The sequence below is a fragment of the Psammomys obesus genome, unplaced genomic scaffold (genome assembly GCF_907164565.1).
Source record: "Psammomys obesus unplaced genomic scaffold, mPsaObe1.curated_primary_1811, whole genome shotgun sequence".
Taxonomy (NCBI): Eukaryota; Metazoa; Chordata; class Mammalia; order Rodentia; family Muridae; genus Psammomys; species Psammomys obesus.
The window spans coordinates 25873465-25886296 of NW_026596134.1; the positions used below are offsets into that span (position 1 = coordinate 25873465).

General features: G+C 49.5%; 1 protein-coding gene across 1 annotated transcript; it reads right to left on the reverse strand.

Moving 5' to 3' along the window:
• Positions 1–3854: 3854 nt before the first annotated feature.
• Positions 3855–11190, reverse strand: LOC129665958 (acyl-coenzyme A thioesterase 1). The gene is made up of 3 exons (XM_055592925.1): positions 10697–11190; positions 7413–7615; positions 3855–4726 (listed from the first exon to the last, which is right to left on the reverse strand). Exons 1-3 carry the CDS (start codon positions 11151–11153, stop codon positions 4148–4150), a joined length of 1239 nt encoding a protein of 412 aa, XP_055448900.1. The 5' UTR covers positions 11154–11190; the 3' UTR covers positions 3855–4147.
• Between the last annotated feature and the right edge of the window lie 1642 nt (positions 11191–12832).

Genomic DNA, 12832 nt, shown 5'->3' on the forward strand with positions numbered 1-12832 from the left:
AACCAATTTAAAGAATGGCCCATGAAGGACCAGACAGAGAGCACTCTGCTAAGGAATATTCAGTACGAGACAAGCTGCCACTTGATTCCTGCACCCTCAGCCCCAACCAGAGTGTGTGTGGACATCGCTTGGCTTTCTTTATCCTAACACTATTTACAAGCATACATTCAACACTTTCCTTCCCTATGGTGGAGAGCTGCTTGCTTGTCAAGCTGCTTTGTTACTGGGTATTCAGTGAAGAACATGTTTTCACCCTGCCCTTCCCCTTGAGGCAGAGAAGAGCAGGATGTACCACTAAGTTCCTTAAATGTGTTTGTGTGACCCTGGACCATATCCCGCTACAGGGAAGTGGTTTAAGAAAACAAGTTTGACAGTTCCATGAACTTCTTTTTTTGTACTGATGTGACTTGTTTGGCTTTTCCTATAAAAAGGGATTGTGGAATAAACTGGCGGCTGCAGTTTTTACTGACAGTCCTCTTGAGCTGATCCCTTGTGACTTGCGTTGTTTATTCCAATCCTCACTCCCCACTCAGGTACTGTTGGGCTTTGCCGGCACCCTACACTGTGAATTTTATCACAATGGATGATATTGGACTGCTGTCTTGGGGTGTGATTGTTTCCTCCAACAGCTTTGCCAGTGCCCTGTGTTGATTCTCACAGCTATAGTTCAATTCCTTTGACTGCTGGGAATGCACCTCCCTTTATTCCACTCAGTTGCTGATGGACATTCTGGGCTGCTTCCAAACAATAGGCCTCCTGTACCGTGAACAAACAGAATCCCATATTCATCCAAGTAAAAACTAACCACTTCCCAGACCAACTGAATCCTTTAATGCCCTCTGTTTTTTCTTCCAGGCTTCAACAACAAATGGTAAGATTAGATGTCTGAATTTTTTCATTCTTGATGCTCTGATGAACTTTGCACTTTTATTTCATAATTCTTTGATCACTACAAAGGCTAAGTAAGTAACCACCACCCCTAATAGGCCACCAGCTCTTCATATAAGAGTACCTAAGGGCTGGAGAGCTGGCTCTTTGGTTAAGGGTACTGGCTGCTCTTCCAAAGGTCCTGAGTTCAATTCCCAGCAACCACATAGTGGCTCATAACCATCTATGATGAGATCTGGTGCCCTCTTCTGGTGGGTAGGAATACATGCAGGGAGAGTATTATATAAATAATAAAGAAATAAATCTTAAAAAAAAAGAATATCTAATTGTCTCTCTCCTATTATAATTACTCATTTACACAAACCTAAACATACTGAGAGGATGAGAGAAAAGGCACAAAATGAGAGACATAGAGTGTTTTATTTTGTGTGTGGACATGCAGGCACCACAACACCAGGTGGAGGGTTCTAGGGATGGGACTCTTCAGCATTGATGGCAGCTGTCTTTACCAGCTGATCCACCATACTGGGACTGTTGGTTGTTGTGAGGAGTGGAAGCTTGTGAGAAAGATGTCTCAGCCTCTGAGGTCTTTTTTTTTTTTTTTCAAGATTTGTGTAAGTATAAAATTATCTCAAAGTAAAAAAGTTTAGAAAAAAAATGAGTAACTGAACTCTGGGATTAAAGACATCACAGGGGAATTTGGGCGCTCTTTGTCCACGCAGCAGGGTGGATAGGACCTGTTCCCCTCAGAGCCTCAGTCTCAGGCCTGTCCAATGGATTGAGGTTCCTGAGGGTTTACACTGTCCCAATTATTACCCTGAAGTTCACGACTGTTTCTGTCAAAAGATTCTGGACTTGGGCAGCCAGTGGCTTCTGGGGAATCTGGTCTGGAAACAGAAAACTGAAATCCTGAGTCTCTCTCTCTTTACGTAGCCACATCCTTTGTCCTTCAAGGAGGACGCCTCCATTCAGAGAGGTTAGCTTAAATGGAGGGTTTGGTTTTCCACACAGCCGCTAGCTGCCTGGGTACATTATCCTGCTGATCCTGGTGTTGGCTCACTGCCCAGAGCTTTGAACACTAGTTACCCAGCTGAGAGCTCGCCATGAACTTTACCCTAGTTCCAACTAGTTCCAACACCGATGACTTTTTTCACTGATGTGATGTTATGAAATCATGAGGATCCTGACCAGGTGATGGGGTCAGGTGTTGGTTACAGACCACAGTGGGACATTGGCTTACACTAGCTCTGCGCTCACTGCGACCACCGCCCTCTCTAGCAGCCACTCTGCTCCAAGCATTCAGACACTGGGGAGGAAGTGGAGTGCCCGTTCTTTTCATTAGTGAAGAGGAAAGCTGGGCGATGGGACAGCCCCCCTCACGCTGACTTAAAGGCCTCCCTTGGTCACTCCTGTCCCTGCACTGCAGCTGTTCCCACAGCTCCTAGAACCAGGGCCCTGGTGACCTCCCTGGCCATCAGATGAAAGTCAAGCTCTTGATCCCCACTCCAGGAGAGCCCCTGTAAGACTCTCCCTCCCAACTCAGTCTCATCAGTCTGTCCTTCTGCCTTCACCCTGATGGTTCGTGCAGCCTAGCATTCCCAGAGTCAGGCTGTGTGTGGCCCTGGACATCCCACATGACCACTGGGCTGCTTCCCAGCGCACCTGCCCCTCAGCTGCTCTGGGAGCTTCCACCTGCATGTCCCCTCCTCCTTGTCACTCTGAGGTGACTAATGGAGAGGGGCTAAACAAATGTGCTCTTCTGCTTCCTGTGGGAGTAGAGAGCTGACGAATGTGGTGTGGGGACTGCTTATTGAATGCTCCCTATGTGTCCTAGTTTCCACCAGGAGGTACGGTGGTTTCTTCCCTCACCTTCCCACCCCAAGCTTTAACCTCTAAATCTTCTCTTCATAGAGATGGTCATCTCGCATTATCATCATCCTCAGCTACGCCAGACCTGGCTCCTTCCAGGCTGAGGTATAACCATTCGGATGTGTGCATTTGCCTGGGAAACGCTTACTTCATCCAGCCTCACCTTTAGAGGAGGCCCCTTGGCAATGACGCCATGAAGGTTTCACCTTGAAACAGCAGCCAAGAAACACAAAGCCAGTGGCATCTTTCCAGTCTTTTCAGTTTGTGGAGGAAGGATCTGGCCCCACACTGACCACTGGCAAAGAGCAGATTTTAGTCAAGACACTTCCAGGGCACTTGCTCATTCTGGGGTAACAGAACGCTGATCCCTTTCTGGTTTCTGGTGCATTTCCCGCCAAGTACACAAGTTTAAAACAGGGACTGAGTGACAGGTACAAAATGGGGGAAAGTAACCAACACCTCATTAGTTTATTGGAGGACATCTTGGTTGCTTCCAAGGATCTTGTTGGCTATGTGTGTAAAAAACAAAAAACAAACAAACAAAAAAGCAAAAACAAAACAAAGCAAAAACCGTCTTTGCACTGCTGCCTATGCACATGTTAAGGATCAGAAAAGAGGCCCCAAGTCACCTCAAAGCACTTCTTGAGGGAAGATGAGAGTGGGGACACTGGCCCAAGAATTGAAGGACAGCTAGCGCGGTAGGGCACACCTGCAATCCCAACACTCAGGGAGGCAGAGGCAAGGAGATCTTTGGGAGTTCAAGGCCAGCGTGGGTTTCTTTCTTTCTTTTTTTTTTCTATTGGTAATGGATTACATTTTTATTTTTATTTTTTATATTAATTAGTTTATTCACTTGTATCCCAGCTGTAGCCCCCTCCCTCATCCCCTTCCAATCCTGCCCTCCCTCCCTCATCTCCTCTCCTGCCTCTCTCCAAGTCCACTGATAGGGGAGGTCCTCCTCCCCTTCCATCTGACCCTAGTCTATCAGATCTCATCAGGACTGGCTGCATTGTCTGGGTTTCAAAGCCAGTCCAGGACAGCCAAGGCTACACAGAGAAACCCTATATCGAAAAAAAAAAGTTTTACTGATACACAGTGCAGTAACTCATGGTTTCCTTTTTATTCTGAGCATTGTTCCTTGAAGTTGTACAGTTTCTATATAATATTTGCTTGTTTTCTTACAGAACGTTGGATTGAACCCAGGGACTTGCACAAGCCAGTGCAAGACTCTCTAGCCCTTGGAGAAGCACTGTTTTGAGAGTAATACTAACTTTAAAAATGTAAACCTAAAGGAGTTATATGTTCAGATGACGTAATCAGACCTGATCTTCGTACACTGAATTTGACCCCCCCAGAATACCAGATGAGGGGTTGCATGTTAGGAGGCCCCCTAACTTTTACTACCCAACTGTTTGTGGAAGAAAGTCTGCAGCTGCTGCCATGCGTCCACCTGGGCCAGGGCGTGGGGCTTAGGCTCCCCTCCAAAGAGGATGTTCGTGCCCACCAGCTGGTGCATGCCAGCCTTGAACAGTGGGAAGTAGGGGGGCTCAAGGTAATGGCCAGCTTCCGGGTAGCAGATGACCTGGGGCTTCTCCTTCCCGTGGGCCTGCAAGCGTTTACAGATCTCATCCGCATAGAACTTGCTCTTCCAGTTGTGGTCATCCTGCCCTACTAGGAACAGGAAGGTCGTGTCAGACCTCTCCACGGGGATGAAGCTCTTCTCCTCTACCAAAGGGCTCTGCAGAGCATCTATGACATCCTTGAGGCCATCTTTGGTCATTTTGACGCGATTTCTCAGGATAGTCACAGGGGGGATGGTCTCATCCTTGTAGTAGATGGTGTTCCCAACAGCAGCCACAGAGCCATTGATGATCACGGCAGCTTTGACGCCCTTCAGGAAGGAGGCCATAGCAAGGCCAAGTTCTCCCCCTTTGGAAATCCCAAGCAGCCCAATTCCTGGTCCTTTTACCTGACAAAGAAACAAATGAGAAATGGAGGCTTAATCCAGGAACAGTATTAACAGTGAGTAGGCCCAGCCAAAAAGCCAAATATTCTGGGGCCAACACCTGCACTCTATCTATTTTCAAAACCATCACGGCAGGAATGAAGCCGCTTTGAGAAGACATTTGCGCGTCTCCCTTTGCCGTTAGACTGCTGAGTCAATGGACCCAAGGAAACAAACATCGCTGCCGCCTGATCTTGCACTTGACACAAGCACTGACGTGGCCATCGGCCCTGCCACACATCGCCGGGGTTTGCTTTCCCCTTCTCCAGGGACCTCCTCACAGCCTCTCCTACCACCTCAGCCTCTTGGGCCCACATGCTGCTCCGCCTTCAGCTCTTCAGACAACAGTGAGAAAGCAGAAGCCGTGGCAGCAATGTCTCACTTTCCCCCTCCACAGTCTCCCATTCCCGTGGCAGCTCCAGCTCTCAGATGCCCCACGTGAGCTCAGCAGACACCCTCTAGTCATGTTTGGGGTGCAGTCCACCATCTTTCTGCAGGGACGGCCTCCCACACTTACTTCCGGCTTCCTCTCCTGCAAGCTCCTCTCTGCTGGTCGTCCTCGGGTCCCTCCTGTTTTCTCACAGCCCTGTGCCCCGAGCCATGGCTAGTTATGACTTTGTTCTCTTTCCCTGCAAAACCCGTGGGGAGGTTTGTACTGGCTGGTTTTATGGGTCAACTTGACACAAGCCGGAGTCATCAGAGAGGAAGAAGCCTTAGGTGAGAAAATAACTCCATGAGATCCAACTGTAGGGCGTTTTCTTAATTAGTAATCAGTGGGGGAGGGCCCAGCTCATTGTGGGTTATGTAAGAAAGCAGTCTGAGCAAGCCACGGAGCAAACCCATAGGCAGCACCCTCCATGACCTCTGCATCAATTCCTGCCCTGCTTGGGTCCCTGTCTTGACTTCCTGCAGTGATGAACAGCCATGTGGAAGTGTAAGCTGAATAAACCCTTTCCTCCCCAACTTGCTTTTCGGTCATGGTGTTTCGTCACAGTGATAGAAACCCTAACTAAGGCAGGAGTTGTATCTTCTTTTCATCCATTCCCTTGGCACCTTCCGAATGGTTTGAGTTGGCATTACCAACGAGGACTGCTCGCTACTGCCCTGAAACCCACTGTCCTCTGAGCTATAAGCAAGGGCCTTTTGGCTGACCTCTCACAGAAATCAATCAATTATTTTCTCTTTCTCTCTCTCTCTCTCTCTCTCTCCCTCTTCCTTCTCCCTCCCAATTTTCCTTCCCCTCACCCTTTCCCTTTGGTACTCTTGACCACTTTTAAATGTTTACTTAAATGTTGCTCCTCATTTAAGTACTAATACTTACAAGGTCAAATAATGTTTTTAACTACCCTACTATGAAAGTTTTCACTGTCAACTTGACACAATGAAGACTTACCTGGGATGGGAGTTCCAGTGAGGAACCTAGGCTGTGTTGACCTATAGATATGCTTCTAAATTTCACTAATTGAGGTGGGAATGTACCAGGAATGTAGGTGGTACTATTTCTTGGGCCAAGTCCTAGGCGGTATAAAGCCAGAAAAAGAGAGTTGAGAATTAGAATGCATGGATCTGGCTCTCCAAGCCAATTATGAGTGTGACGTGACTCACAGTCTGCCTCTGTGACTCCCTTCTCTGATGGACTGAATGCCGGAACCGTGGTTAAAATACACCTTTTCCCCATAGGTTGCTTTTGTTGTTGTTTGTTTTTGTTTGTTTGTTTGGTTGGTTTTTTGAGACAGTGTTTCTTTGTGGTAGCCTTGGCTGTCCTGGACTCCCTTTGTAGACCAGATTGGCCTTGAACTCACAGAGATCTACCTGCCTCTGCCTCCCAGAATGCTGGGATCAAAGGCATGTGCCACCACGCCTGACTGGTTATTTTTATTTTTAATCACAGCAACAAAGATGAAACTCGGATATCTACTTATCAAAGAAGAAAACAGAAGTGCCAGAGTCATGGAGTGGGAAATTGACAAAATCAAGCTTCTCTCTAGAAGCATCCTAGTCTGGCTCCACTTCCCCAAGAGCACCAATGCTTCCAGCCACATCAAGTTCTGGTGATAAAGTTATAAAACAAGCAAGGGTTTCCACCCCAGCCTGGGCTATGCTGAATCTAGAAAGCTCAGAGCACCTTGGCCTCCTGCTACTGATTGTCAAGTTCCTCTTTCACAATTCACCCTGTGCTTCTATCTCTGCTGACACAGGGACACAGGGACACAGGGACACAGGCAAGAGAGAGCACTGGCTGGGAGAGGCCCTACTTTCTTTCTTTCTTTCTTTTTTTCTTCCTTTCTTTCTTTCTCTCTCTCTTTCTTTTGTTTTGTTTTTGTTTGTTTGTTTGTTTTGTTTTTTTGAGACAGGGTTTCTCTGTGTAGCCTTGGACTTGCTTTGTAGACCCAGCTGGCCTCAGACTCACAGAGATCTGCCTGCCTCTGCCTCCTGAGTGCTGGGATCACAGGCATGAGCCACCGTACCCAGTGGACCTTACCTTTTCCTTTCTCTCTACTTCTTTCAAACCCAGGGATCTCAAATGGGCTTGGACACTTTGTGAACTAAGGGAGGTTGAGGCTGGCTGTCATCAGTTCACTTGTTCTGTGAAATGGAGCACATGAGGAGGAGATCTGACAAGGAGCCAATAAAAGGAGAGGGATCTAACCTCGGGGTGGCTACGCAGGTAGTTCACGGCTTCTTCAAAGTACTCCATGCGCATGGTTTCCATGCTCTTGGGGAGGTCGTCATAGTTATAATAAGCCAGAGCCATCACGGCAAAGCCCTTCCCAGCCAGCAGACTAGCCCGATACTCCAGGAGGCCACCTCCAACTCCGAAAAGGTCCACAATCCCAGGATAGGGGCCAGGTTCTGGGGAAAAATAAAACTAAATATTACTAAAAACTGTTTTCAGTGGCACCAAAGGCATTTCTTGCTTATGTGAGGACCACAAGGTTTTCAACCGATAGTGAAAAATACTGAAGGAACTCCTACCTTTAAGCACCTGGATAGCACCTGGGCTAAATCCATATCCCCTTCCTTAACCAAAGCCTCGAAGCTCCACAAGTGTTTACAAAGACATCGAGGGGACATTTAGAAGACAGGGAAAAGCATGTGCCTAGCATGCATGGCTGAGAACACACACACGCACACCTGTCCCCCAAACTGGACAATGCCAAGTGCCGCAGAAGATGTGCAGCCACCAGAACTATGGCATAATGCTGGTGTAGTATAAAACCAACAGGGCAGTCTGTAGGAACCAGTCGCTGGGCAGTCGCTCACAAAGCCAGATAAGCCAGTCCTTTGAAGCAAGAGCGAGAAACGAAATGACAAACAAGCGTTTGCAGCAGCTCTATTCCCAGTCTCCAGACTGTGAGCAAACAGTCCTTCAGCTGGTGAAGGGGTCCGGGCTGAGCTACCTCCATAGACTGGTACGTCATGACGAAACAGGAAGGCCTGCTGGACAGGAGACCCCGTGACTCTCAAATGCCTTGTGCTAAGTGAATGGACATAGACTGAAAGGCTGCAGGCTCATTCTGCATGTTTTGGGGTCCTGAGTGTGTTCACCGTTGATCTAAGAAGGTTTGTCTTTCGCACGTCCAATGGAAACAATAACTCAGTGTAATGGTTAATCATGATTTCAAATTGATTGGATCTAGAATCAGTAAGACACACCTCTGGGCATTTCCAGGAAGGATTAAATGAAGAGAAAAGATGCCTTCCCCCTCCCCCCCACACCATCCAAGGTGGGCAGTGCCTTCTGCTGGCAGTACAGATAGCAAGCAGTCTGAGGAAAAGGCAGTCCTGTTTTGTTTGTTCTTTTTTCTTTGTTTGTTTTGCTGGTAAGCGGATCTACCTGTTGCTGGCACCATGCCTGACCCTGGAAACCCAGATTTTTTGGTCTTCCAACATGGCTGTCTAGGAATCCCAAAGACCTTCATCATCACATTGGGATGGCGGAGGCATCTAGTCAGTGGGGTCTATGGAGCAACGACTATGTTCTCGGCCTCGAGTGCAAACAGCCATTGATGAACCACACAGTCCATAGCTAATCCAATAAAGGCCTTCACAATATATAGCCTGTCCATTCTGTTGCTCCAGAGAACCCTGACTTGGACTCTCAGGCAACAGAAAGCCTCCCTTTCGCCTGTTTGCTCTTCTGCATGATTGTGATTTTATGTACCAATGCCCCTTGGCATTGTCACCGCTTAAACGTGTGCCTTACATATTTTGGTTTTGGCTAACAAGACACCCACTGTCAAACCAGATGATCTGAGTTCAATCCCCAGGACCCACATGGTGGAAGGGTGAGAACTCAAGCAGACTGTACTGTGACCTCAACAACTTGCACCAGACTTTTTCTTATAACTTTTCTACCCTGGGCTGTGTGTGTGCGTGGTGGTCGGGTTATCTCGGAAGTTGAGGGGCATTTCCCCTGCTTTTCTAGCAGTTGTACCTGCTAATCTGTGTTTGGTTTAAACACAAATCTCAGTGATTATGATTGGTGCTAAGAGGCTAGGCTGTGACTGATTAAATGACCCTTCTCTAACTATGAAAGCAAGCCCTCTGGGAGACACTTTTTCTTAATGTGTGCACACAAACACCAGTGTTGCAACTTTAGGAAAAGGCTTCTCTCGAGTGGTCTTTTCTTGCCTACTTTCGGTGTAGGCTAAGCTGGTAACATACAGACAGGAGGGAGCAGCAAGCCAGAGCTGGCAGAGCAGCGGCGGCCGCCATGACAGCTCAGCACTTGGCAGACCCAGTTCCTGAATGGACACCCCAGCTTCCAAGCAGCTGGCAAGTCTGTCAGCCTGGAACTCCTTTTCTGAGCATAGTCCCGGCAAGGAACAGGCTTCCCAGGTTGTCATGGCAGCAGTCACTGAGCTGTGAAAGGGTTCAGGCAGCTGACTGAAGACACAACCAAACAATTCAAGAGTAGCCAGGGAGGGAAGACGAAAAGTGGAAATAGAGAGACGGCAAGAGAGAGCAGTGAGCGCAGACTAAAGAAAACAGAGCTTGAAGGGAGTGCTGGTCACCTGAAGACTCCGGGCAGCTGTCGATTGTGAAGATGTTTAGGGTCTCGGACTTAAGGACGTAATGCTGGCCTTGGCCAGAAGCTGAGGGACCTGATACCAAAGACCTGCAGGACCGTGGCACTAGAAGACGCCACCAACAGTGTGTCTGCCTCCCATTGCTGTGGCTCCGTGCTCCTGAACGCTACGGGGAACGATCAGCGAGCGAGTGCAGCCTTTACCCACTTACGATTTCAATTTGTGTAGAGCGCAAGACGCTGGCAGCTGTGGCTCAATCACTTTGGCTTCTAGAAATGCACCTCCATTTATTCATCGGCCCCAGTGCTGGGGGCCGTTTGGACTATTTCCAAGCTTTCTGGTGCACACGAACCACAAAAAGGGTAAAAATACATTTTCATCTACCTCCTAAAACCCAATTGCTTCCCGGACTAACTGTATGAACACTTTCACCCTCTCTAGCTGTGTATTTGTCATTAATTGGATTTGTTTTATTTTGTTTGTTTGTTTGTTTGTTTTTCCAAAACAGGGTTTCTCTGTAAAGCCTTGGCTGTCCTGGACTCACTTTGTAGACCAGGCTGGCCTCAAACTCACAGAGATCCACCTGCCTCTGCCTCCCTGAGTGCTGGGATTAAAGGTATGAGCCACTATGCCCGGTGTATTATCAACAGTTTTCGTTTTATTATTACAAGTGTCGTGTCCCTTTCCTTAAAACTTAAGGAAGTAACTTAGTAAAATTCGTCTTATAATTGAGCAGTGGAATTTAAAGGACCAGCTTCAGAGAAATACCAGCACCGTAACAGGCCTCTTCCCGTCCCGTTCTGTCTCCTTTCCCTCTGAGTCCAAGCCATCCGGAGCTGCCTTGTTCTTCACTTAAACTCACAGAGGCTCTTGGAGCAAAGGGAGGGTCAGGGCAGCTCACCTGGGGGCAGGAAGAGCGTGGCGCGCACCCGGCCCTCGCGCACGGGCACGCGCCGCACCCCGGGAGCCAGGAAGTGGCGCTCGTGCCCCGCCTTGGCCAGCAGCCGCCCGCCGTCGGGCTCGTGTCCGTCCAGCACGTCCAGCTCCAGCACGAAGGGCGTCTGCACGTCGCGCTTGACCAGGCGCCAGAAAGGCCGCTCGGGCTGCATGGCCCAGAGCAGCCCCATGGGCTCGAGCCCCGCGAAGCTGCCGCCCAGCGCGGGCGCGCGCGCCAGGTCCAGCTGGCCGTGGGCATCGGCGCGGTAGCGCGCGTGGGCGCGGAAGAGCGCGCCCTTCTCGTCGCGCAGGGCCGCGCGCAGCGTGACGGGCTGCCCGGGGGCCAGGCCGCGCACGGAGATGCCCAGCGGCTCGTCCCAGCAGCTGCGGCCCGCAGGCTCCAGCACCAGCGTCGCCTCCATCTCAAGCTGGACAAGAAGGGCGGGTGGACTGAGCCGGCTGGGGTAGTAGTCGCGGGTGGGACTGCTCGCTGCATTCCCATTGGTTGGCGCCTCCGACACATCCCACCAACTCTGAGACTTAGTGCAAATCCCGGTTTCCCAACTGAACAAAGAGAAGGTCTGCAAACAGCAAAGACTCCCACAGAAATCCACACAGTGTGTCTAAATCGCAGTACAGTGACAGCCAACGCTGAAAAGATTAGAAGCTACAGTTCCACACTGAAATCCAAGCGGTTCCCGAGAAACGTGCATGGCTCGGTTTGCTCTTAACCCCTCAGTCTTTGAGCAAGAGTTTCTTGGTCTCTCTCCTCCCGTGTTTATGGAGTCTGAGGAGCTCCTTGCAGTTTGGCTGTGCTTCTTAGATATTGAGGACCTTTAGAGAGCCACACCGTTCTTCTGCATGCCTCTCCCTTATCTGAAAGGCTTGCTGGGACTATTAAATAAGAAGCTGATAGCCTGTGCTTCGCTTGGGGGAAGGAGTGTCCTGTCCCCCCCCCTCGCCCCCGCATGCTCATGTATCTGCCGACAGTCCCTGTCCGTTTGGTATCTACTATGAGGTTTTTTTTTTCCAGTCTGAGTTCTGACCGGAAGCAAGTGGTCCACACAAACTGGACCAAAGGAGAATGTTTCACAAAGGGACAAGGATTTTATTTGTTTGTTTGTTTATTATCTTTATTTATTTTTTTTTCTAACAGTCGTGGGAAGATCTGGAACAAAGAGATACAACCGTGTTTCTTACAAAACTGCGATCTCCTACCTAAAGGGAAGAGGGCGGCCTGACAGGAACTGCAGCCTTCTGGGCCAGGGGCAAGTGACCTTGGATGGCTCGCAGGTGTGAGAGGAACGAATGCCTCAATTTCACTCTCCTTCCTTCGGTGGTGTCTTGCCAGTGCCCCTCCTCCCCCCCCCCCCCCCCGGGGGTGTCCTCCCCGCCCCCCCCCCCCCCCCCCCCCCCCTTTGGCTGAATCCACCTCTACAGCTCAGCTAGGCAGAGCTGAATAGTGAGTAGAGTGGAGAAGCGAGGGTTTTGCCCGTGGAGAGCATCCGGACAAACAGAAGCTGGATAAATGTTCGCAAACTGAAGCGGTTATCACGCTGGACCCCAGGTTCAGGTGTTAGTGACCTTTCTCCCCATTCCGGCGATGACGACAACTGCTATTTCGAATACCTGTTTCTAAGTGGCAGTGGCCTCGAATTCTGGGACTGCTCAGCTTTTGGGGGGGGGGGGCAAGGACCTTACCTGGCTACTCCTGACCCCCAATCGCCAACCCAGACATGGAAATGTACAGGCAGAATGAAGAAGAGCCCATTTTCTTTCCTTCCCATGATGCTCCAGATGGTGTGAAGAGACATACAGATTCTCTCCAGAGGGGAAAGAACCCAAGGTGGTGACCTGAGACTGGCTATTGAGAGCAACTTCCCTGGGAAGTTCTGTTCCTAAAAGCTAGAAGACATAGTTGCTTCAAAGGCCTAGTGTCAAGAGTACCATATCTGAAAGGAAGTGGGCTGCCACCAAGGTTCTCTGTGCCCATGAGAGGTCGGTAAAACTATAGAAAGTCAGTGTTAGCCAGCTGTGGTGACGCACGCCTGTGATCCCAGCACTCAAGGAGACAGAGGCAGGCTGCTCGCTGTGAGTTCAA